The sequence below is a fragment of the Prorops nasuta genome, unplaced genomic scaffold (assembly GCF_024137725.1).
Source record: "Prorops nasuta isolate Cenicafe-Biocafe unplaced genomic scaffold, Cenicafe_Pnas_1.2 PNAS00010, whole genome shotgun sequence".
In the NCBI taxonomy this organism is placed as follows: Eukaryota; Metazoa; Arthropoda; class Insecta; order Hymenoptera; family Bethylidae; genus Prorops; species Prorops nasuta.
In genome coordinates, this window is record NW_027116807.1 from 1,265,308 (window position 1) to 1,289,850 (window position 24,543).

A 24,543-nucleotide genomic window follows, 5' to 3' on the forward strand; every position below is an offset into this window, starting at 1 on the left:
GTATTAACCTTAAAAAAAAACAAGAGGCACTCGTACGAAGATTGACTCGAGTGAAATTTGTCAGTTGGAGGGAGACGGTTGGGGGTGGTTTAAAATGGGGGAGCTGTTATCTATACACAGATATAGATACGCGCGCAGAGATAGACGAGACTAAGGCGGCGATACGTCGATACACGAAGGTTTCGTGCGATGATGCGAGTGCTTGGAAATGGCAATTCGAAAGGCATTAGTCATATCGTGTGCCACGAAATGACGCTCGGAGGGCATGGATCGGCCACACCCCGGCAGCGCCGCATTATCAAAGACATTAACCTTCCTTGCGATTTCCGACTGGGTGGGATTGGCCCGAAATTTCGATCCGTGCAGGAACGACGGAACAACTGCCACCGCCGCGAGCTTCCATTCAACTTGGAAAGTGATGCGCAACGGCTACTCGCTGCCGCTCCTGCTCGTCCAATCAAAGAGAGCTACTGGCAATAAGAGAGAGAGAGAGAGAGAAATGGTTGGCTGGCTGATAAACGCAAGGCAGAGGCTAAAAGTGTCCAGGCGCAAAGAACAGTATATATGTGTATGTATGTATGTACGTAACACTGCGACAAGAGTCGACTTGGTGGCGATCCAATGAAAAACCAGCGAGAGATTCGAGCGATACAAAGTTGAAAAGCCAGCGAGAGACTGGCATGCACCAAAGCAAATAAATATGGTCACTCTGTGAAAAGCCAAAACCAACGAGAAAATGGAGAGCAAACCAGAGTGATGTATAAGCTTTTATATTATACAGTATACGGTATAAAAGCTGTGGGAAACGAACAAGCGCTTAAATTTCAAGCGAATGAAAGGAGGAACAAGCGCGCGAGGACCAAAATGCTGTCTCGATGAGAATTTACAAAACCTGAGGGAGAATGGGCACGCGTGGGGTGCGGTGAGAGCCGAGCTTCGCTGACAAAAGGGAATCCTTCGGCGGGGATAGAGTGCACACAGCATTTCAAAATGGAATTCCGCGTGAAAACTCGATGCTCTTCCCTTCGCTTCGTCTAGGGCGCTGCTGCAAAAATGCAATTCTGACAAATTGTTCGCGCACACACACACACATATATATATATATATATATATAGAAGAGAAGGAGAGAGAGATAAAAATTAGCAGCTGGGACGATGAAACTGACGAGAACGAGGTTGATGAGAAGATTTTTTTCTTTTTTATAAAATAGCCATTAAGAATCGAGTGGCAACGAGGGGGGTGTAAGGAGGCTCGAAGAGAGAGGGAGAGAGGCTGAAGGGGTTTAGGGAGGTGGGCGAACGGTAAAAGGGGGGAGGAGGGGGGAGCAAACTCCCCGAGGGTGCTGGGATCGATCCCTCTGCAATTTCCCGCACATGTCCGCATTGATCTGCTCTCACTTGCCCCTGGTGGCTACCCACCCTCTCTTCTATACTCTTCGCCCCAACCCCCTACCCTTCCTCCTCCGCCGCACACACTACTCCACCGCGCGCGTCTCACCCCTTACTCCCGATTCACGAATACTGGCTCAACCACGACGCCTACTCCCCCCCCCCCCCCCCTCACACACAATCTCCAAACGTCACCTGTATGTACAACCGAGGCACTCAGTCCCGCAATCAATCCAATTTACTTTCGAAACTTTATAGGAGCGCTGTAAGATTCGATCCTCTCTCTCTCGTTTTAATGTAAAATAAAGAGATATTTCAAAGTGGCGGCGAACCGTGTAAAAATTCCCTTTGGGCTGTTGATCGCGTTTAGCGATACTGTTTTCCCTTCCTTTCGCGTTTCTCCCCAAGATAACACCTATCTCTCGGAAAGCTCGCTGATTCTCGACTGGCTACACGAGCCGTGCGCCACGGAAAAGCTCCCAACACGCTTTTTCAATTCCACCAAAGATCTCGCGTCTCCTCCACTCTCGAAAATGCGCTTAGGTAACAGCGGACGGACCCGTCCACTCCATTTCCCTCGACGAAAGACATCGATCCGAGACTGTACGTCATCCAGCGCGATGGATGCAACATATTTTATGCAATACTGATTATCCTATTATCGAAAATCCACCCGAATTGAAAAACAGAATTTAAACAAAAAATCTTTCGTTATTCGATGCATCGGATTGTGTTATTATTAAAAAAATTTAATCGGTCCAATTTCGTAGCCAGTAATATTCCGTATTTAATTGCTCGAGAAAAAGCGTACAGTTGAAATTAATTCACGAACACTATATATAGATGTATATGTACATACACGCTGGAAAGAATCAATCGTGCGAATATGTTAAAAAAAAATGTTCAAATGTTCGCGTGTGCAAACTGTATTTATCGAAATACCGTATCGATCGCTTTGAAACTGCTGCAGTTTCGTTCTGTTTCACTGGACTCTCGTTCGACCTAGGGGAATATCGCGAATCTGCTAATTTTTCTGAAATATCGCTAATTCTACGAGCTCGTTTTTTTCCTCTCTGGCAGTTTTAGGGAAGATCGTAAAAAGTCTCTTCGAGAGGGGAGGGTGAAATTAAAGTTTTTGCTGCTTCGCACCCCCTCGTCCTCCGATTCGCGTCCATGCATCAAGAAGCCACCGCGTCTACCGTCATAAAACTAAAGCTGCTCCAAACTCCCTCTCGCGATACATATGTATATACACCTGATCATCGCGTCTAGAGAGACCTTCTCAAGGAAATCAGCTGTTAAACGTCCGGCAAATCGAACAAATTCTCCGAAATCGGCCGAGATTAAAAATTCCCATGGAAAAACCCTCGGATAACGGTATAAACCAACTAATTTTTAAATCCGATATGAAAATCTAGAAATAACTCCTATATACGTGGACAAAGTTTTATATAAATGATTTAAAACTGCAGAGAAGGAGGTTTCGTGTATTTTTGCGCGACGATAATTTAATTTGATGGGCTAAATTCGTACATACTGTTCCAATAAAATATGTATCGCTGGTCCGTTTAAGTTTAACGAGAGGCGAGGATCGTGTTTTATTATTGGCCAGGGTTGAATTCAGAAGATTCGGAGAGGAGAGATGGGGGGGGGGGGGGAATGGATCGTTTTTCATTTCTGCGGGGAAATCGATCGGGGGCAGATCGGATCGGAAGGTAGTTTCGCGTGGACCAATCAGGGGGCTCGTTAATGCACTGCAATTCGCCGTAGCGACGCCAACGCGACAGCGTTAATGGACTGGCGCAATCATCTTAGCCCCTACCAAGCCCCGGTGGCCATTTAGAAACGTGCCTCTCTTACCTCTCTCTCTCTCTCTCTCTCTATATATATATATATATATATATATCTCGTGTCTGCTCCAGTAAGACCCACTTTTTCATCCCCCAAACTCCCAATTACTGCCTCCCGTTCCCCAAAGCAACTCGGAATACCCTTCAACTACCCCAACGCTCTCCAACACCTTCTAACTACCCTTTTGTGCTCCTCGCACTTTCCACCTACGTCGTACATCCATCTCTATCTATCCCTTACACTCCCCCCCCCCCCTCCCTACAATGTCTTCTATTTCTTCAGGGTCTTCTTCTTCTTCCTCCTTCGCTTAGTCTATTACTGCTTTCTTTCCGTCAGACTACTTCATTTCTATATCCCTAATTACTCGCGATATATTTACATTCGTCAATTTTCTATGATTTCCTCTCTGCTCTGCTCTGCATCTCTCACATTTCTATAATTTTTTTTTTCTTTGTCTATCTCACTATTGTACTATATCGATGTCTTCTGGTTTTAAGATCTCTCTCTTTCTCTCTCTTCAACAATAGCACTCGTAGTCGGGACGGTTTTTTCTTTCCTTTTCCAATTTTGTATCAGTGTTGTATGTTTTAATATTTCTTATATGCCATATATAGTATATACTTGATTAATTTTACGTGGGAAAGTATAATAAAACTGAAAAGAGTCGCGCGATCTTCGTTATTATTAGATATTGAGACAAAGAACGAGGACACCGCGCGAATGTTGAATTTCGAGGTTGTTTGAAACGCCTGGAGGATTTTCCATGGTTTTTCTTTTTGGAATAACCATCGAGGCCAAAGTTTTCAAATGCAATCAGTCGTAAAAGTATCCATCGATCGCGCACTCGTGTCAGACAGTCTGCAATTTCTCGCATTTGCCACGTTTAATCGTTAATTTATATTTTATTGTTGAATTAATCGTTATCGTCATATCGCAGTAGTTGGAAGGGATTTCTGTCGCGTTAATAAGATCGTAGGAATGCGAGAGTCTGGTATTTGCGACACGGCGAGTCTCGATCTATCTTGGAGCAGGCATTGCATAAATCACCGGAGCGAATGTGCTGTTTGCTATTCTCGCAAGGTATACACACTGGGCCTATGTTCCTAACAAATTGGCTCGCCGCTCGCCGCCATAAATCAGAACAAAGTCTATATCATTGGGCATTTCTCAGTGCTTCCCCGTGCACGAGCAAATAGCTACAATGTAGCAACCAATCGTTCCAATTAAAATGTTCCACGAGAACCCACCAAACAAATAGTTATAGAAGCAACTTCCGAAATTCACTTCCGTTGTTGAGAAAAATGGAACGCCTGTGTAAAACCTGAAAAAAAAGAGCGTTTCTCATTCAAGGAGAATCGAATTTTCCACCCATGCGCAATTAAACGGATAAAAGCTATAATTCGTAGCACCGAATCCTTTCGCAATTAAAACACGCATTGTAAGAGGGAACGAAAAATCTGTAGGAGAAAAGAGCGTTTGTTGTGGCGAATGAAATTCGCGTGAGAGAGGGAAGACGCCGCGCGTAAAACGGCAAAGGGCAGAATATTTAAGAAGGTTTGTTCCGACGAATAGCGCGTGATATCGGCGTTTGAGGGATTTGACGCGGCAAAAAGGACGGTGGGCAATTTGTGTTTGTTGGGCGGGGTACGCGTGTCTGTGAGAGGAAGAAGAAGAGTGAAGAGGGAAAAGGAAGAGGGTGGGCAGGTCCGCGCGCATCCTTTCCTTTTCCATCGACTTAATAAGGAGGAGACGTGCACGAAAGTAGCGGAGAGCTTTCTGCTTAGGAGATTCGTAGGAAAGATAGTCGTAACGAGACGCAGAGGGCTCGATCAATACCCAGCCGCTTCTTATACACTACGTAGTTGGCACCCTCTCTTTCTCTCTACCACCCTTCACTCTCCCACCCTCCCCGTTTATCATCCCTCAGTCTCGAAAGGCGCATCGGGAAGAGCCAAAGAGAAATTTCTCGCATTTTTGAAAAAACCTCCGAGCTACTATGTACATGTGTATATGTGTATATATATATATATATATATATATGTAGGGTCACATCGAAGGCTGCCAGGCAGCCGGAGTGCGGGGCCGGACGAGCGGAAAGGGCAGCGGCGCGAGAGGGGACGAACCTCGTCCCAAGGACTTCCGCTCCAACTGCGGAAGTCGTGCGTAGAATCCCTGATGGAAATTTAAGATGAAAGATTCGCCGAGAGAGAGAGAGAGAGAGAGAGAGAGAGAGAGAGAGAGAGAGAGAGAGAGAGACGGGCGGCTAAAAAAGAGCAGCGTGAAAGTTAGACACCAAATATCCTACAACCACGGGCATGCCCTGAGAGTACGAGAGTAGCTTGAATGTGTGTGTTGGTGCGAATGCTGGCCGCGAGAGCAAATTGTGCGTGCGAGAGGAGACGAAAAAATGAGCCGGAGAGGAGAGAGAGAGAGAGAGAGTATACGTATCTCTTTAGCGTGTGGCTCTGATAATTTCACAAAGTCAGTTGTGATGTCGGAAATTTGGCTTTGCGCCTAGACGAGGGAGGGAGGGGGGGGGGGGGGAGAGTACCTGGCTCCGCGCGCTCGCTCGCTTCTCCATACACGCACAGTCTCTGTGACAGGGGAGAATGAATGATCGACGAAGCAGAGAAAATGGAGCGATTGTGCAGTGTGAAAATGGGGGAATAATGTAGAGAGTGACTGTGAAATAGAACGTGTCTAGGGATATTCTGATGATGCAGCATGAATGTGGGGGAGGGAGAGAGGGGGGGGGGGAATTAGAAGAGTGCGAGTGAGAGAGAGAGAGAGAGAGAGAGCGGAAATTGGGGGTAAAGGGTAGCAAACTGATGAGAGGGGGCGTCCTGGTTGTAGGATCGGTGATGACGAAGAGGGAAGACGGGCTGGCGATGGAATCGAAGGCTACGGCGACGGCGACAGCGACGGCGACGACTACGACGACGCAGGCCGTCGAGAATATCGCGCGGCTCTACACGGCGTTGCGGCACGAGGACGCGCGTCCGTTGTGCCGTTACTGCGGCAAAAGCTACTCATCTCCGAGCAACCTCCGGCAGCATGTGAAAAACGTCCACTCTAATTGGCCGTCGCCCGACACGTGGCCTCAGTGCAACATTTGTGGCAAACGCTGCAAGACCAAGCATTATCTGATCAATCACCAACTTCAGGCCCACGGCATTCATCAAAGGTCTTCCTCCGTCAACAATCCCAATCAGCAGCATCAGTCTCCTTCCTCTTCCTCCTCGCTTCCATGAGTTGCACCAAAATCTTACCCTTCCACCGGACACTCTTCTTACTCTTCTTCTTATTCTTCGTCATCTTCCTCCTCTTCTTCTTCCGCTTCCCGGTGCGTTTCTCGTTAACCTCTGCGCGTGCGTACGTCCGTCCGTCCGATCGACAATTTACCGCATATAGAGCACTCTGTACTGTATCCATAGTGATAAGCGATGATTCATAAATCCTGATGGTAGGAGTTGTATTCCTTGCGTAATACACACACACGCGCACACACACATACATATGTATTTAGGCCTTATTCGTCGAGCGATTATAGCTCGTAGACCGTGTAGGGAGAATATAGAGGCAAACTGATTTGTTTCTCTTGAAGAAACGGGAGGGGGGAAATATGGTGGTGGTGGCTGGCGGTAACGTTGCTGTGGTGGTGGTTGCAGATCACGGGCTCGATGAGGCAGAGGGCACGGCTTACAACCACCACCAACACAGCCATCACCAGCAACATCATCGGCATCGGCATCGCCATCATCCTGCACTACCCGTTCCTCTTCCTCACAATCAGCAGCAGCAGCAGCAACTCGAGGATGAGCCGCCGGACCAATCAGTGGGAGCATCCTCCGCCTCCTCCTCCTTCAAGTATCAGCGACCCCACGCGGACTTTCGTCAGCAGAGGATGCTACGGGAACATCATCGTCAGCATGGCTATAGGTGTCCACTGTGCTTCAGTACGATGCAGGATATCAGCGCTATGAGGGCTCACCTCGATCATCATTATCCTAGAGACTCCCCGACCTGTCCCGTTACTTCCTGCGCCAAAGTCTTCTCCCATCCGAATAGCGTGAGGAATCACATGAGACTCAAACATCCCGTCCAGTGGGATCAGATCAAAACACTTAGGTGGACCTACGTCTGATAACATCATTCTCAATCCGAACCTAAAGAAGAACATCTCTTCCAACGATCCAATGACTCTTGAAATCCTCCGTAATCCACCCTCCTCCTCTTTCTTTATCTCACCCTCTCTCTCTCTCTCTCTCTCTCTCTCTCTCTCTCTCCCCCTCCCATTCTCTCCCACTCCACGATCCTCCCAACTAATTTCTCAAGGTATTGTGGTGAAAATTAACACTTTTCTTTAAAACTATCCCGTCAAGCTCGGTGCCAAAGTTTTTTCCCAAAAGAATAATAATGCGCGAAGAGTCGTACGAGACTGAAACATCGATCCCTTCCGGTAGGATCTCCGATGAGAAAATATCCTTAAGTGGACGACCCAGATTCCATAACATCTTTCTCAAAGCGAAACTGTAAAAATGTATATGTAGAAATGATCGAGTGTCTCTTAAAATCCTATGCAAACCCTTTCTCACTTTCATTTTTCGAGTTGTACCTATACATTGATGAATATTAAGGTTTTTCTTTAACTTTGCACGAAATCATATACCTCTCTTTCTCCTTAAATCTTACTTCGCTTCGAGTTAACATAGGCTTTTTGTCGCACTCTCGAGATATAGTGTATTGGTCGAAATGTAGCGTTTGGAGGCGTTATTCTAGCGTACACAGGGTCTCTTATTCGCGTGCCAGGCTTAATCAAAGTATACGAGTGTACGCGCGAATATTTAACGACAAGGATAGAAGGTAACGCGTCACGTGTCAGAGACGTCTGCACACAAAAACAACGGCTTTACTCGGTTTCGCCCTCCCACAGCGAGAAAAATACGCACATCTTTTGTACATAGCGAGAGAGTCTACGGGTGAATCATTATAAATACTATATATATATATATATATATATAAATATATAAATAGAGAATATAATTGACGCAGCGTTAATGATTTTGTAAGATATATGTACGAGGACGATGAGATAAGGCAGAAAAAACGAGGAGACGAAGAAAAAAGCAGTATTTCAAGTAGGATGCTTAGTCCTTGATGAATTTAGCGTACTAACGAAATTAATGTTAAGATTGTGACGAGATCGTTTTATTAGCGACTAGCTTTATTACTTATTACAAGAGAAAACAATGTTCCTCCAAGCTGAGCAAGCCAGCCTTACGATAAAACTAGTATTAAGATTTTAGCAACGAGAGAGAGAGCTAATATCGCGAAAACACTATAGGTTTATTTTCTTTCTGTTTCTTCCATTTTCTAATCTACCGGGTTTTTCCTATTTTATAGCAATTCGAGACAACGCTCCTCCTTCTATGCATCTCCTCTTGTCTTTCTTTTTTATTACATAAGAAACACAAGCTTTTTATTTTTATTTCTCTTCTTTTTTTCCCGTAGTCTTATACATTTCGTCAGTATTCCCTAGATAAAGATATTCGCTCGAGCGCGTTTCGAAAGTTGTTGTAATATAATAGATATTAGGAGATAAATCCCAAAAGTGAATATGTGAATTATTATAAAGATAAATTATACTTAATTCAGCGCGTACGAATAAATTGTTATAAATGTGATACGTTTGAAAAAGTCACGATCGAGCGGAGAGCCTATAGATTATATTATTTATTTGGAAAGAAAAAAAGATCATTTAATGTGAAAAAAAAAGAAAAAAAATATTAGAAGCGTTGAGTTTTATTTATTTTTCATGGAATTTCGTGACTCGTGTATCACACTTATGACACAGTTCGTACAGCGAACAATGTATAAAGCATCTCATACGCACTATTTTAGCAAACGATAGCTTATATTTAAAGTAAGAAACACAGAATGAAGTATATAAATATAAATAAATAAATAAATATATATATATACTATTTAAGTAATGCTTTGTACAATAAAAAGTATTCAATGAAATTGGCAAGCTTGTAATTTATCTTGACGCCACGATATCCCAAAAGTGACAAATATATACGAGAGGAAAAATCTAAAATCTTCTTCCCACAAGTTTAATACTTTTGTTGGTTCCCTCTTTTCTTTCGTAGAAAAGTATAATTTGATCATGAATGAAGAGAGAATAATCGTAGAAAATTATTATAGGTACGTCTTATGCAGAAAGGAATAATGATATTGTTAAAATGCAAGTATTATAATGAAATTTTCTTATCCAAAGTCAGGTAGTTAATTGGCTTCGAGTTGGCTGATTTTATCAGCGAGAAACTATGGGAGATGAATACGCGGAGTAATCCAATTGCAAATTTAATTATAATTTTCTGCTTTCAAAATGTTCCCCAAGTAGCTGGCTATAAGGTAAAGCAGAAATTCTGGACTCTCGAGGAAACTTGTAAGACGAGCCGATATTAAAGAGCAAAGACATTTTAAATACAGCAGCTAATCCTATGAAAAGCAAACTCGTACGCGGTTTTATCAGTGAAAATAAGAATAATTATCGTATAACAAAATATAGATAAAAAAATAATTAGTTATGGCGTAGAGTCTCCACGATTGATATTTGTTTCTTTAACAATGGAGTTTGTTTTGATTGCAGTAGCACGCAGAGGTTTAGACATGATGAGAGTACGCGCGACAGATCCAAGGCCGTGTCCAAAATGCGGCAAGATCTACAGATCGGCGCACACGTTGAGGACCCATCTTGAGGACAAGCACACCATTTGTCCAGGATATCGTTGCGTGCTCTGTGGAACGGTGGCCAAGTCGAGAAACTCCTTGCACTCCCACATGTCGAGGCAACATCGAGGTATCAGCACGAAGGATCTTCCGGTTCTACCAATGCCCAGTCCCTTCGATCCCGAGCTGGCCTCCAGACTCTTATCCAAGGCCGGAGTCAAGGTCAGCGCTGCGGAGCTCCGTGCCAGGGCCAGTCCCACCGGACCCAGAAGAGGCGACATGAGACTCGAATTGCCACGTGCTGGCGGTGCATCGTCCGAAGCTGGAAGTAGCGTCTGCGGCGGGGACGACCCTGAGGACCTTACACTTCCTCTGAGCCTTAGGTAAAAACAATTGAAACTTGTACGCCACTTATACTACTCTTCTCCCATTCTCGCGTACCTTTTTTCATCTATTGGATGAATCAGTAAGACGCGACAAGCGTTCAGCAAACCTACACGGTTATATAGATAAGTTTAAATCTTTTCTAAGTCATACATACACATACAAATTTGTCGATATAATTCGATACACAATTCTTACCTTAATGGCAATGTGTAGGTGTGCATATACCAAATATACTGCAATTCCAAAAGTTTTATCTTAACATAAGTACCTTTAGTCACATTGTACGTATTAAGTATCGTATGTTGTTACCATTATAAATTTGTGAAATATAATGCAGCGCAATGTGTGCTCGAGTAAAGAAATAAAGCTCACTACGTGTTGTAATTACACAAAACTGAAATAGAAAAAATTCGTCTTATATCGTGTTTCTATGTGTGTGTGTTTACAAAACGACCACAAGTTTTTCTTTTGAAATAACACTTTTGAATTTGCAGCATAGTCACGATTGGGATATTGTACAATTTTTGAAAAGCATTATAGTTCTCCTGTGTTTCCAAAGTAAAGTAAATTTTATGCAAATGTATCTTACAAGGGTAAGAAATATATTTCAATTTGTTTAATTGATTTTTAGTTATCAATGCCTAAAATTATTCTAAATTCTTGTTCAAAGAAAAGAATCTAGCACTTACCTTTCAAAGCAATGTAAAATATTTTCTCTGCATTCACTGTTATTAAAAAATCAATGTAGATTTACAGAGAAAAAAGTACAATATTAATTACAATAATCAAGGAATTTGTGTTGGAATTATAGATGTAGTACACAATTTTATAGAAATTCCTCATCAAAATCAATGTAAATTTTTATTTATTCATGAGCAAGGAAATATAGATTGGATTGCAAAAATTCTGAACATATCAGAAGAAATTCCCTAATAATAATACACTCAGACAAATTTTTATTCTAACAGTAGACAGAATTAATTGATACAGCAAACAATTTTTTAGTATAATAAATGTTTATTAAATAATGAACTATTTGTTATATCAATAAATTGTTGCATCAACTAATTTGTTTCACTGTTATAAAAAAATATTGTAGATTAGCCAAAAAATTTTTCTTAATATAACTTCTAATTTGTTACAATTATCCATTTGTCCTTGTATAAATTTTGATCAAAAGTGTTCTAAATTAATGAGCCATTTGTTGCAAATGAACTAGAATTCTTCAACACTTTAAACTACACTCAATTTCAGGAAAATAAAATTAAACCCTTAGCTGGCACTGTGTTGTCTTTTTGAATTTTCTATAATGTGTATCATTATAACATTATTTATAATATTATTAGGCACAAGCATATTTTTTTACAAAAAATTTACAAAATTTTGCTTAAAACACATAAATTCTTTCTGTGATTCTAGACCACATTTTCATATACATATGCATATTATTTTTTATTTTCTTAAAAGACAAACATTCAGAAAGATCTTTTAATTAATTTTTGGTATTCAATCTGAAGCAATTAAGTTTTTAACTAATAATTCCTTATATTTCACTTCTAAAAGTAATTCATATTTTTCCATACTAACTATCTATTTTAAGTGAAACTATGTTTGCATTATTTTAATATATTAACCAAAACTGATAAAGAAAATGTTTTAGTAGGTGCAACTCCATGGATATCAAGTGGACTAATTATGTTGTTTTAATAAAATTTGCCAGCCAAGATTTAAAAAATTAATGTTTCGCTGGGTATATTATAGATTTGCCAAAGTACCTCTTTTAAATGTTCTCTTTATAAGTATTGATAACCTCTTTCCTATTTTTCTATAAAAATGCAAATATTTTTATTTTCCAAAAAAATCAAACTCTTATTATTTTCTTGCAATTGATGGGTTTAATTTAAAAAAAGGTTTATTTCATTATTTGTCTTATTTCCTCTCTTTTTGGAATTCAGGTATTCTGGCAATCTTAAGATTCAACGACTTTCCTTATGTACAGATTAATATTAATTTTAAAATCATACCTCAGGTTAGCTCCATCTCTTAGGAATGCTTATTAGCCATGGACCACAATTGAATGTCAGCTTATCCGATGAACAGCAATTGTAACTATTCCTGTATTAGTGTGCTCAATTCCAATAATTCCAGCTCGTGACAATAATATGGAGTTTGATCTTTGTAAGAAATGCAGTTGTAACTGCTATGCCTATAAAAGATAGAATACTCGTAGAATCGATAAAGGTGAGAATAGTCAAGTAATAATGCTGATACACTTATTGTGTAAGAGTTATAACTAGAGAGAACAAAGAAAAGCTCTTTCAGCCTGCTTCCTTACTAAAGTTCTTTTGTAGAAAGTTTAACGACATTATTGCTGATACACTTGTTCCTTTACGAACAGACTGACTAATAAAGTGTAAAAAAGAGAATATAAGAGTCTCGTATTAATATTTTCAAAAAAGCTGTTTTAAGATAATGCTGCAAAAGTAAAGCTTACAGTTAAGAAAATCACCTCTAAATGAAAGGAAAGTATGAACTCAATGCCAAATGTCTGTTACAAAAAATTCTCAATACTAAAAATAGCAAATATTATATCTTTGAAGAAAAGTTTGATAAAAGCTGAAAAGAATGAAATTTAATTTAAATCAGTGCAATCGTTAAGATAAATACCTCTTATTCTAGCTCTTCAGCAGATTCATTAGAAATTTCCCGCCAAACTAATGTTGCGCACTGGAGTCTTTCCGTTGCTTGCTGCCTTATGGGATATTCGCGCTCAATTCAATTCCTTCCACCGATACTACCGACCTAACTAGCTTTTTCCAATTCAAAATCAACTATTCGCGTTCTCTTGCCCGCACCAAGAGATATCTTCGCTCCACGGCCATACGGAAGCGTAGAGCAAACGTAGAGCAAACGTTGAGTAAAGTTCACGAATGTTCGATGACCGAAAAAATTTCGGATAATATACGAAAAATTGAAACGAATCGACAAAACAAGCTACGATTAGCTCAGTTCTGAATGCCGCGAAGACGAGGGGAACGCGTAAGGGATGACTTTGTTCGTTAGGTGGGGGAGACGCTATGGCGCGATTTTTTCCGAACGTAATACCGATTATAAAAAGGACTATTCGATGGAAAAAGCAAGTACAATTATACCGTAGGCACACTACGACTCACGAGTAAGAAATACTAAGCGTTTAAACTATTGCGTAATAATTCAACCGGTTTAACTTTTTACTTTATTTAATACGTTGAGCGCACTTCCACTCCGTTCAACAGATCCCAGGCAAGTGATGCCAAAAATGGGTGGTGGGAGGTGGTAGGTGGCAGGGTGGCGTGATTTTGCCGCGCTTTTAGTCAGCCAATAGGAATAGAGGAAATTTGAAAAATTAATAACTGACTACACTACGACATTAGTATACTAGTACATATTTATAGTAAACTTTTATTTTATAATTTTAGGTTCACTATCACAAACTAAATCAAATTAATTACGATTTATTTAATTTACCTAGTTTATTACTTAATAATATCAGGGTTCGGTATTAATTTTACAATTTTCCTCTCTTCCTATTGGTTGACTAAAAGCGCGGTATCCGATTCGGGTATTTCTATAATAACCGCCAACTACCACCCCGCCAATTACCACCCCCCTCCACCTACTTCTGGCGTCATTTGATTAAGTTTAATTCAATATATTAAATTGAATAAAGAATTAACCCGATTACAAAATATTAACAAAAGATTCTACATACTTAAAACGTTTTTTACTTGTAAATCATAGTATACCTATGGTAAAATTGTAATTGTTTTTTCTTTTGAATTGACCGTTGTTTATAACTGGCGTTGCATTCTAGGAAAATCGCACCAAACAGTCCAGCCGTCCAACAAAGTCGTTACTTACGCGACCCCCCCCCCCCTTCCCTTACTCTCTCTTTCAGTCTTTCATAATATTCACAGAACAGAATTTAACATTTTAACAAGCTGCAGCTTGCAGCCTGTCTGCCTGTCTTTTCGATTCGTTTCAGTTTTTCGATCGCCAAGTATTCACGAAGTTTCTTCAACGTTTGCGCAAGACTGCGAAACGCAGATATCTTTTCGTGCAGACAAGAGAACGAGACAAGCTGATTTTGAATTGGAAAAAACTATTAAGTTGGTTGTGTCGATTGAAGCATTGAATTATGCGCAGATACCCAACAAGAGAGCAAGTAACTGAAAAACTACGATAGGCTTGCTCTGTGATTGCACGAACGTTTGGTGGACCATATTAAAGGAATATGCTAAAGAATTAGAGTAAGAGGTATATATTTTGATGATTGCACTGATTTCATTTGAATTTTATTCTTCTCAGCTTATATCAAACTTTTTCTCACAGATAGGACATTTGCTATTTTTAGTGTCAAAAATTTATGTTAATAGGCATTTGGTATTGAGTTTATGTTTTATTTTAATTTATAGCTAATTTTCTTAACTATAAGTTTTAATTGCATATTTTAATCTTGAAATAACTTCCTTGAAAATATTAATACAAATTAAGTCTTTATACTTTTTTTTATTTGTCTGTCAGTCAGTTTGTAAAGATTCAAGTGCACCAGCAGTAAAATTACTAAACTCTCTGCGACAATAACCTTGGTTAACAGGTTGGAAAAATCTTCGTTCAATTTAGATATAACTCTTTCACAATAGAATTATCAATATTATTGCTGGAGTATTGAAACCTTTCTTAATTCTACAGGTATTCTATCTTTTTCAGGCATTGTAGTTATTTCAGCATTTCTTACAAAGATAAAACTTTATATTTTTGTCACAAGGTAGAAATTTTGGACATGAACACAATAATTGAGACGAATTGACGATTATTATTTGTTAGATGAGATAAAATTTTATTATGTTCCATAAAGATTTAGCCTTTTTAAAAGAGACAACTAACTTAAGGTAAAATTTTAAAATTAATATCAATCTACACATAAAAAGGCTTATTGAGTTTTTGGATTGCTTAAATTCTTGAATTTCAAAAAGAATGAAACTCAAAGAAAACAATTCAACAAACAAAAATTTCTTTAAAATAAACATGTCTATTGCAAAAAGATGATAAAAATTAAAATTTTTCAGAAACAAATATTTGATCAACTTTGCAGAAGAATAAAACAATGTCTATGGATACTTATAAAGTGAACATTCAAAAGATATGTTCTGACTGGCTTACATATCCAGCTAAACATTAATATTTTAACCATATTGAAGTGAGGATATATAATCTCTTTAGAAAAGAGTGTATTATAAGAAAAACTATAAATCTGTTTCAAAAACGTTTGTCTGTGCCAAGCAACATTGTAAGTACTGTTATAACAATCCATATTATAGAAACTTTAACTTAACATTCAAAAAGACCCTAATGTCAAATAAATGTTAAAGATTATTTTGTTGTAATTAATGCAGTTTAAATATTGGAGAAGTCCTCTTTAGCTGCAACGAATACCTTATTAATTTCCAAAACTTTTTATAAGCACTCTTCTAAAGAGAAATGAATAATTGTTACAAATTAGCAATTATTCATGATTGTGCTAGACTCTGATTTCCTTTAGGATATTTGTCTTCCAGCCTTTATTTCCCCATTACTGAGTAAATGAAACTACATAATTTACATTGATTTTTATGAGAAGTTTCGAAAAAATTGTGTACTTTATCCATAATCCCATTAGAAATTCTTTCATTATTGTATAATTATTATTTATATTCCTTTTATTTATGAGTCAACAATGATATTGATAAGAATGAATTTGGAAAATGCTTATTACACTATCTTGAAAGACAAGATTCTGTGAGTAGAAGATTTTTCTTTAACTAATAATTTTGAGCAATTCAGGCAACAATAGTTAAAAATCAATTAAACAAATTGAAATATAATTCTTATGTTATAAGATTGGTTTTCATAAAACTTGTACACATAACGTCCTAATCATGACTACACTGTAAATCCAAAAATTTTATATCACCAGAAAAACTTGTAATTAATTTATGTATATTGTTGAAATGTTTATTTCCATTTTAAGTTTATATAACGTTTTAATACGTTATTGTTAGAGGGCTTTAATCCAACAGCTGAGCACAATTTATAGTTTATAATACTTAGGCAAATTAATAATGAAATCAACAGATATCATAATATATAAAAAGTAAATAGAATTTTTGTATTAAAATGAAATATTTAGATTTACAGTTTAGGCCTGGAATTCAAGTGAGAATGTGTAGTAGTGTATATGTATACTATCAGCAGCCCTATCTGTAAATTTGTTATTTCTGGGAGATTTTTCTCTTGTATCTACATAGTTACACATTCTCACTTGATTATCATTTTGCTTATACGTGGTAGACGTATATCGCGTAGATGATGTGCGTTTGTGGAGCGTATACGTATTCCCCCACTATTTGATTCTTTTCTTTAAAAAGACTTCATTTTAACATTACTAGTAGTCACCTAAACGAATATACGTCTAAGAGAAATATATATATATATATATATATATATATATATATATTAATGGTTATATATATCGTTATCTAATAAAAGAAATGAATGGATTGTAGGTACGGTTCTCCAACGCCGAATAACAACACAGTAATCACGAAAGTGAGTGGTACAAACAGTGCAGGTACCGGAAGTAACAATAAAAACACATCTTCGAGCGCGATAGCAGCGAAATCAGTGGACACTATGCACGGATCACGCGAGCCGAACACAGCACCGTTGCATCCTTCCAGTCATTTGCACGGTGCAGGTCATCACAATGCAAGCGCTACAGGATCAGCAATTTTAGACACCTACCTACAGCTTATAGCGGAGAACTCTGGATTGACGATGGGCCTCAGTCCGGAGCATGCTGCGGCAGTGGCAGCTGCTCACGCGGCTAAAATGGCACAGATGAGCGCGATGGATAAGCTAGGGGGTCGAGGAATGGACGATTATCCCATGATCGGTAGGGACGAGGGTAGAGGACCTGGAGTCGTTCACGAGGATCGTCAAGACATGATGCAGCCTCGACACGCGACGCTCGGGGATGACGGGGATTCGTCCGCAGCCGACGATGATGACTTTAGCGAAAATGACGAGCCTGAAATTGTCAAGGCCGAATAAAATTGTGCTGGCTCTTAGAGTGTATACTGTGCGTCCTTACTATTATTCTTCGCACTTATGAAATCAACGTGGATTATATATGGAAGAGAGATTGCGAGGTAGGGAACCTCTTGTTCGGAACACTCAATGCAGTTTAACATCTTCCATTAGCCATCTACGATACACTCCGAGGCCTCACTGCGAATCCTGCCATTTTTTCTTCCTTCCTATAAATCTTATATAATCTCAACTTCCTCTCTCTCTTTCTCCTCCCTCCCTCTCATTTCTTCTTAAATTTATCCTACTATCCAAGTACACGTCCGGACCATGATCCTCGTATCCTGGGCCCTACAGTTCAGACTCCTCCCTCAGTTACGAGTTACGTCTTCTAAGTGTGGTTGTTTCTCGGTGAATCTCGAAAGTGTCACTCGCGCAAATGACAGCTAGTGAAAGTTGAGTAAAACTTATTGCTGTGCAAAAATGGAGAAAGAGATCGAGGACGATCAGGCCGTTATCAAAGAGTACAGATGGCATCTGTCAGCTGGAGTGAAAAATTTGCGTGTGCAACCAACAATATTCCATCTACCTCAGTGCTACGCGAGAGACAAAATGTAGTCAGTCATAGACGCGAAGGAATTTCAACGAGGAACATCGACAACTAGAGCTCCGAATCGATTACCTCGTCTACTTGTTCCCTTTTCTTTCCTTCCTTTTCCTGCCTGTCTACCAAACTCTGATTGAACCGAAAAACAGAAGAAACCATTTCCAGGTGACGCCGGTCCACTGTTTTTCTTTCTATTCTTTAAAGATTTAAGAGCGCTGATAAAGCAGTGCAGCGTTCGAGCGTCACAGTGAGACGGCAAAGAAGATATTATATTATAATATTATTATTATATATGAATGTTGAGGAAAAATATATATTGTCTAGATTTGTAGAAAGATTAAATGTAGCACGACGATAGGAAAGGCGTGCATAAATGGTAGAGGATGCGCATAGCTGTAAGAAAACAAAACACTCCTCGAAATTGAAGAAGAGACATTTGCGCATGTCCATACATACCTTAATGGTAAAAATTGACGACTTGCGTAATTTGATAAATAACATACACGAATGGCAAATTACTATAATCACTGAACGCGCGCGTTAAATTCAATCGATTCCCGAAGCGTGTGAATGAGAAATCAATATTGAGAAATTTTGTTCATAAGTCGCGCGAGAATAGAAACAGTTGAAACGAAGCTTTTACATTTATTGCCCCAGCTAGCTAGCTCGTTCGCGACACGATAATTTTAGGGCCTGCCATGACGTAGCGATTAAGTTTCACACTGTTCAACAAGAATCATTTATTGGATCCGAAGGATTGTAATCTCCACACGAATCGGAAAGATCCGTGCAAGCTAGAATATCTTCCAATAGTCATCAAGCAATTTTCTATACATACTTTCAACTACCAAAAAGTCTTACCATATTTTGTTAATTTTTTCGAGCCTCCTTACCAACGAAAACCAGGAGCAAGTTTTCCAATGGGAACTCGTAGAAGCCAGGTCCGAGCATAGTTGTAAAATGGTTCCTACTAATATACACACGCGCTCTAATTGATTAATTATATATATACATATATATATATATATATATAAAGAAATGCGTAGGGCTATACGCGTTAAAGAACTTACGATACGATACTTAGCAATACTTATTAGTAGTCAGAGAGAAAGAGTTAGTTAACAAAGTAAGAGAAAAGTGGATGAATGGTAGTCCGAGTGAAAAAATTAAGTTGTTAATATGCTTGGAAATTGGTCTAATTCTGTACAAGATCAGAATTAGTTTCGGTTAGTTTTTAGATTGTACACAATACTCCGAGTATGCTAACTGTAGAATTTAAGTATGTTTAACCTGGTGGCTGGCTGGGCCAATCTCCGAAGCCAACCGTAGAATACGAGGTTCAGGTGCAGGAGCAATGACGAAACGTCCAGAATTTCAGCAGGAAGTCTAGAACTCGAGCTTAAATATTCAGATTAAAATCGATGTCTGATTATGATTAGTCCATATGTGGATAATGAACACAGTACCTACGAGGATTTTAATCAATGTAGTAACGAGCTTTCAGAGCTTTTTAAAAAATTTTATATTGTACATACGGGGCTGTATACGATTGCAACGCTTGTATACGAAGTTTCCATTTTTGGGATTTGGATTATTTATTTATAATGGTATAAATATCGTGATTTTTAAAGGGATCCTTGTATTTTCGTCATTTTTATGAAAATTTATTTCATGTTTATATGGGTGGTTCGTCGGGAGGTGAATCGAGAGCTAGCTTCCTGCGGAAAAGCTTCGCAAATTAGAGCGCATATAGCTGGATATATATTAGACGTAGAGAATAAGAGGAATCAGGGAAGAATGAGAGAATGCGGAGAGTGATCGACCGAGACGCGTGCCAGGTCTAATCGGTACAAAGAAACCACTTCTTGCCTTGACGCTCTCTATTATTACCTAAAAACAAATTGGACAATCTAGCTGGTAGTAGGAAATATGTGTTTAACGGAGATATCTCGGTCATATTTCATCCAAGATTTTTCTCGATTTTTAACTTTTATCTCAAGTAATAATTAATAATTGTTACGAGTATCCAAGAGTCATGACCCAGGCCGAGTAGAGTTTTCAAGGGACGACTAAAGTTAAAAACAGTTACGTCTTCACGAGTTTTCTTTCCCCTCAACTCCTCTTATCTCTTTCCTATACTAGTTATAAGAAGTAATCTGCTATTTTATCTCATCACTTTGCATTGGACTTAAATTCATTTTTAAGCCTAAAGAGCGTACCTTATAAAAATTGGCAATTTTTATAAAACATAAAAAAATGTTATGTTTCACAAGCAAAAAGTAATAGAGTAAATCTGAGAAAATGTATTTTCTACTATTTTTCCTACTACCATCTAGCTACTCTGAGATACACTCTCGAAATAAAAAAGAAAAACGTATAAGAGATATTTGGTGTCGCCATTATAATTATTGTTCAGAAAGTACAAATGTTTTCTAACATGCTTATCCGTGAAACGAACAAATTTCAAACCGACAAAGAGAGGGAGAGAGCGAGAGATAGAGAGAGAGAAAGAGAAAGAGAAAAGAGGAATAGAGAGAAGCTTACCATTACAACAATTTGTTGTTTTGCTACTTACAGCTAAATTCTATTGACCATTTTGTGCCATAGCGACTTCCAGTCAATTTTTGTTTTGTTACACACAGAAAGACACGTGATACGTAGGAAGAGTGATTGGGAGCATCCAGCTGACACTCAGCAGTTTCAGCCTCTAAGTAAAATACGCTTATGATTGGACAATTTAACTGATCAATCAATCATAGCCGTATTTTACTTAGCGGCGGAGACCGCCGAGTGTCGGCTGGATGCACCTATTGTATGTTATTACTGTATATTATACCGAGAAAAAGCGACGAACACTATATTTCATTGTTAAAGAATAACTCATCGATCGCGTATCGTTGGTCGAACGTAACGATCTCGCTAATAGACTTTTATATCATTTACTGCGAACTGGCTGGCGATACGCAAAAACTGGCATAACGCTATTTTACACGCCTACGTATAAACACACAGATGCGAGCAGTAATATTAAGAATATACATATAAGTTTGTGCTCTGATTTTTCTCTTGTAAAACGTGTGGAAATATTACTGCTCACAACGGTGTCCCATATCTCTTCCTCCACTCGTTATACACAGACACGTTAAGAGAAATATTTACACGTGTATACAATAATTTGTTTCCGGCAATATCGGATAGTGGAGCGATCTCCCCTAGCCCAGTCATATGATATATATCGCCCCCTTTACTCCCCCCCCCCCCCTCCCTCCTTTACTGCTCTACACACAGAACATAGTTTTCTACTACAGTATTTATATAGTTACGTATATAGTATATGTATCTATGTATACATACACAGATAATATATATATATATATAAAATATATATTTTTACACCGAGAGACATTTGATCGTTCCACCATCTAATTGCCCTTCAGTCAGCAACTCGTTGAAATAGTCCATTGAGCATAGTCCGCAATAGTCACTTTGATTAATATGACCAACTACAGTATTGCAATAGTTTTTAGACAATCGTACGTGCGTTATTATACGTTTGCTCCCGATCGGCATTTTCCTCCACGTACTAACAATAAATTTCATAGAATTGAAAGAATCTCGCAAGTTTAGAGGCAGCGGGAAAGGAACGATGGTGAAGGCTCATTGGTTCGAGTGCAGTGGGCTGCCTTTGCTGGTTTACGATGATTATAAGGCGGAATTAACGACCCACTAAAGGCACATCCACCAATCTTTTACGAACTGTCTGCCTTCTCTTATTACCTACCGTCAACCAAAGTCCCACTGGTCTCTCATGCTAATTCCACGACGAAACTTCACCCCTATTCCCAACAATCCAATAGGAATTTTTTCGCCATTATATTCTCTCGAGTCAGATTTCATGGTTTAAATAGAGGGATAAATACAACGATGCAAATTTATCGGTATTTTTCTTTTGCACGAATACTTTATTTTCTCGTAGCTTTGAAAATTGCTGCTCTCGTCGATTAAAAAATGGGTGGAAAATATACTGTTTATTTATAGAAGGCTTTGGTTATGTCAACTTTTAATGTCATTTTTAATATTTGCTGAGTCGAGCATCAATATTTCCGTGTAAATAGAGCGGATGGAAATATTTGGTTGAAATTCTCTATCGTGAAACAAAGCGAACATCTCGTACCATACGTGTTTTAATATTTTGTCGGGTTTTGTTTGATTTTTCGTCCAACTCTTTCATGCGTTTTCCTAATAATCAGGGGTGAAATGGAATGTTAGGAGAAATGATGAAAAATGTCGTGAGGGAGCAAAAACACCGTCTCAGGTACTTCATATTCGACACGCGTTGTAATAATGCATTTTAATAAATGTTAATAACAAACTCAGGAAATCTGAAGCAGCCAGGCCGTGATACTATACTAATAGAAATTAAAATACTACTACTACAACTCTTACTACTACTACTACTAATACTACTACTAATATTAATAGTAATAATAATGATGATAATAATGATAATAGAAATTATTGCTCTACCATTACTACTGCAGAAGTAACCTGTTTTGTTTCATTTGTTTGTTTGTTTGTTTCTTATTTGTTACGAGATTTTAACGTGCGAACAGGCATCGGTGAAAGGGACTATGGAAAACATTGAAATCACCACAGCTACCTCCATATACTTCCGTTAGTCCATTAATGATGAAAAACAGCATAAAGTTGTAATCGTTTGACGCATGGAAAATTTTATTTGAGAATAACTAAAGATTTTGTTTCATAAATGATCTCATAATAATTGCACGAAAAGTGGCTGTTATCCATCATTAATTCTGCTAACGGCCAAGTATCCTTGTTGCGCTATAAGTAGATGCTCACGTTACGATAATCCGTTGAATTTGATGAATAATGAAAAAACACGAGCCAGGCTCGTACTCATGTCGGCGACATATGTATATTATTGTAATAATGTTATTGGAATAGTCATATACTTGGAGTAAACAATTAATCTTCCACGGGATTTAGGCTAAGAATTTTTGCCTCTTGAAACGGGCGCCATAGTCGAGCGAGTGCAAAGATTTGTCACAAGATCCCACTTTTTAATGAAATCACAAAATTGTGTTCTCTTTTTTAAAAAGTTTCTTACACGTACTTAATTATCGTTTACTATTCTTACGCTAAATGGTATTTTCTTTTTTTGTTTTTAATTATACTTCTCGTGGAACTCTCTTTATGTTTGGTCATGAAAGTAAAAAGATAGATAGAGAGAGAGAGAAAGAGAGAGAGAGGGAGAAAAAAGCACTGCCAGTATCCCGCTCGACTATACCGTGAGCTTAAAATGCTAAATTGAAAAATCGCAATGCAATACATTGTACTTACCGCCGTTTTGTAAGTATGGACCTACAAAACGAGAGATAAAATGTGAATCGATTGTAAATGTATGCATGTGGAGAGAATAAATATTTGGTTCACGTGGCTTATAATATACATAGGATATATTATAGATGCAACAAACACACGCTAAATGTATGTTAATGCAGCAAAATATTGTGTGCGTAAGTAGTAAGAAAAAAAAACCGGATAAAAGAGGAATAATAAAATATAGCTACCTACGTGATATTTTACAGAAAACATAATCAGGGATGCGTCATAACCATAGGAGTATATTATAATTATAGTCCTTTAGTGATATAAAACTATACCTCCTAATGTCTATTATTATAAAAGAAATTATCAGATTTGGCAGTAAAAAGGAGATAGGAAGAGAAAGGCGCAGAGTTGCGAAAAACCAATGAACGTGCAATGACGACGTGCGTTTTCATTTTATTGTTTTTATTATTATTGTATCTTAAATAACCACATTTTTACCTATTTCCTTTGTAATTAATTCATTTTGACGCGCGGTAGCAGCGAATGTAACGCCAGCAGCATGACTTTTTTCTTTTCTTACTACAAACTTTCGATCATGAATAATGAAGGAGCTATTATTAGAGACCATTTTTAAAAGAATTGTTGATGATTAATTATTATTCCTCGGTTGGAAGACAAGAAGAATTGAAGAGAGAATTATCTTATATTTTATTTTAAGATTTCAGCGAATCTATCTAAGGATTGTTGTTAATTATTATTGGTGTATTGTCGACGGATTTTACATTTCGATTGTAAAATGAAAAGAGAATAACCGCGATAAACGTAGTCGCCCCATCTCAGTCTGACCACCTTCGGTTATTATTATTATTATTATTATTAAGGTGCTTCAATATTTGTTACGTTACGTTACGTTTTATTACCGTCAATTAATATTAATATTATTAGGTACTACCGCCTTTTATCATTGTTTACCCTTATTTTATTTGACATAAAAGAATACGTCTGTCTCGCGCATCGACTTATCGAAATATTAATAATTAAAGAATATTATAATATATGATCCACCACTGAAAATGCCTTAAAGCATGCACATAAAAAACGTATGTATTTTAT

The 24,543-nt window shown here is 38.3% G+C and overlaps 1 protein-coding gene across 3 annotated transcripts in view; it reads left to right on the forward strand.

Moving 5' to 3' along the window:
- The window catches only part of ab (abrupt), a 57,423-nt gene extending 36,090 nt beyond the window's left edge, over window positions 1-21,333 (forward strand). For 2 of the 3 annotated variants that reach the window (XM_066732205.1, XM_066732206.1), the window contains exons 8-9: window positions 9,895-10,357; window positions 16,946-21,332. In XM_066732205.1, the coding sequence (XP_066588302.1) occupies window positions 9,895-10,357; window positions 16,946-17,492 (1,010 nt within the window). In that variant the 3' untranslated portion in view covers window positions 17,493-21,332. Of the gene's footprint in view, window positions 1-9,894; window positions 10,358-16,945 lie in introns of all 3 variants that reach the window. The other variant, XM_066732208.1, reaches the window with a different exon arrangement.
- The last annotated feature ends 3,210 nt before the right edge of the window (window positions 21,334-24,543 follow it).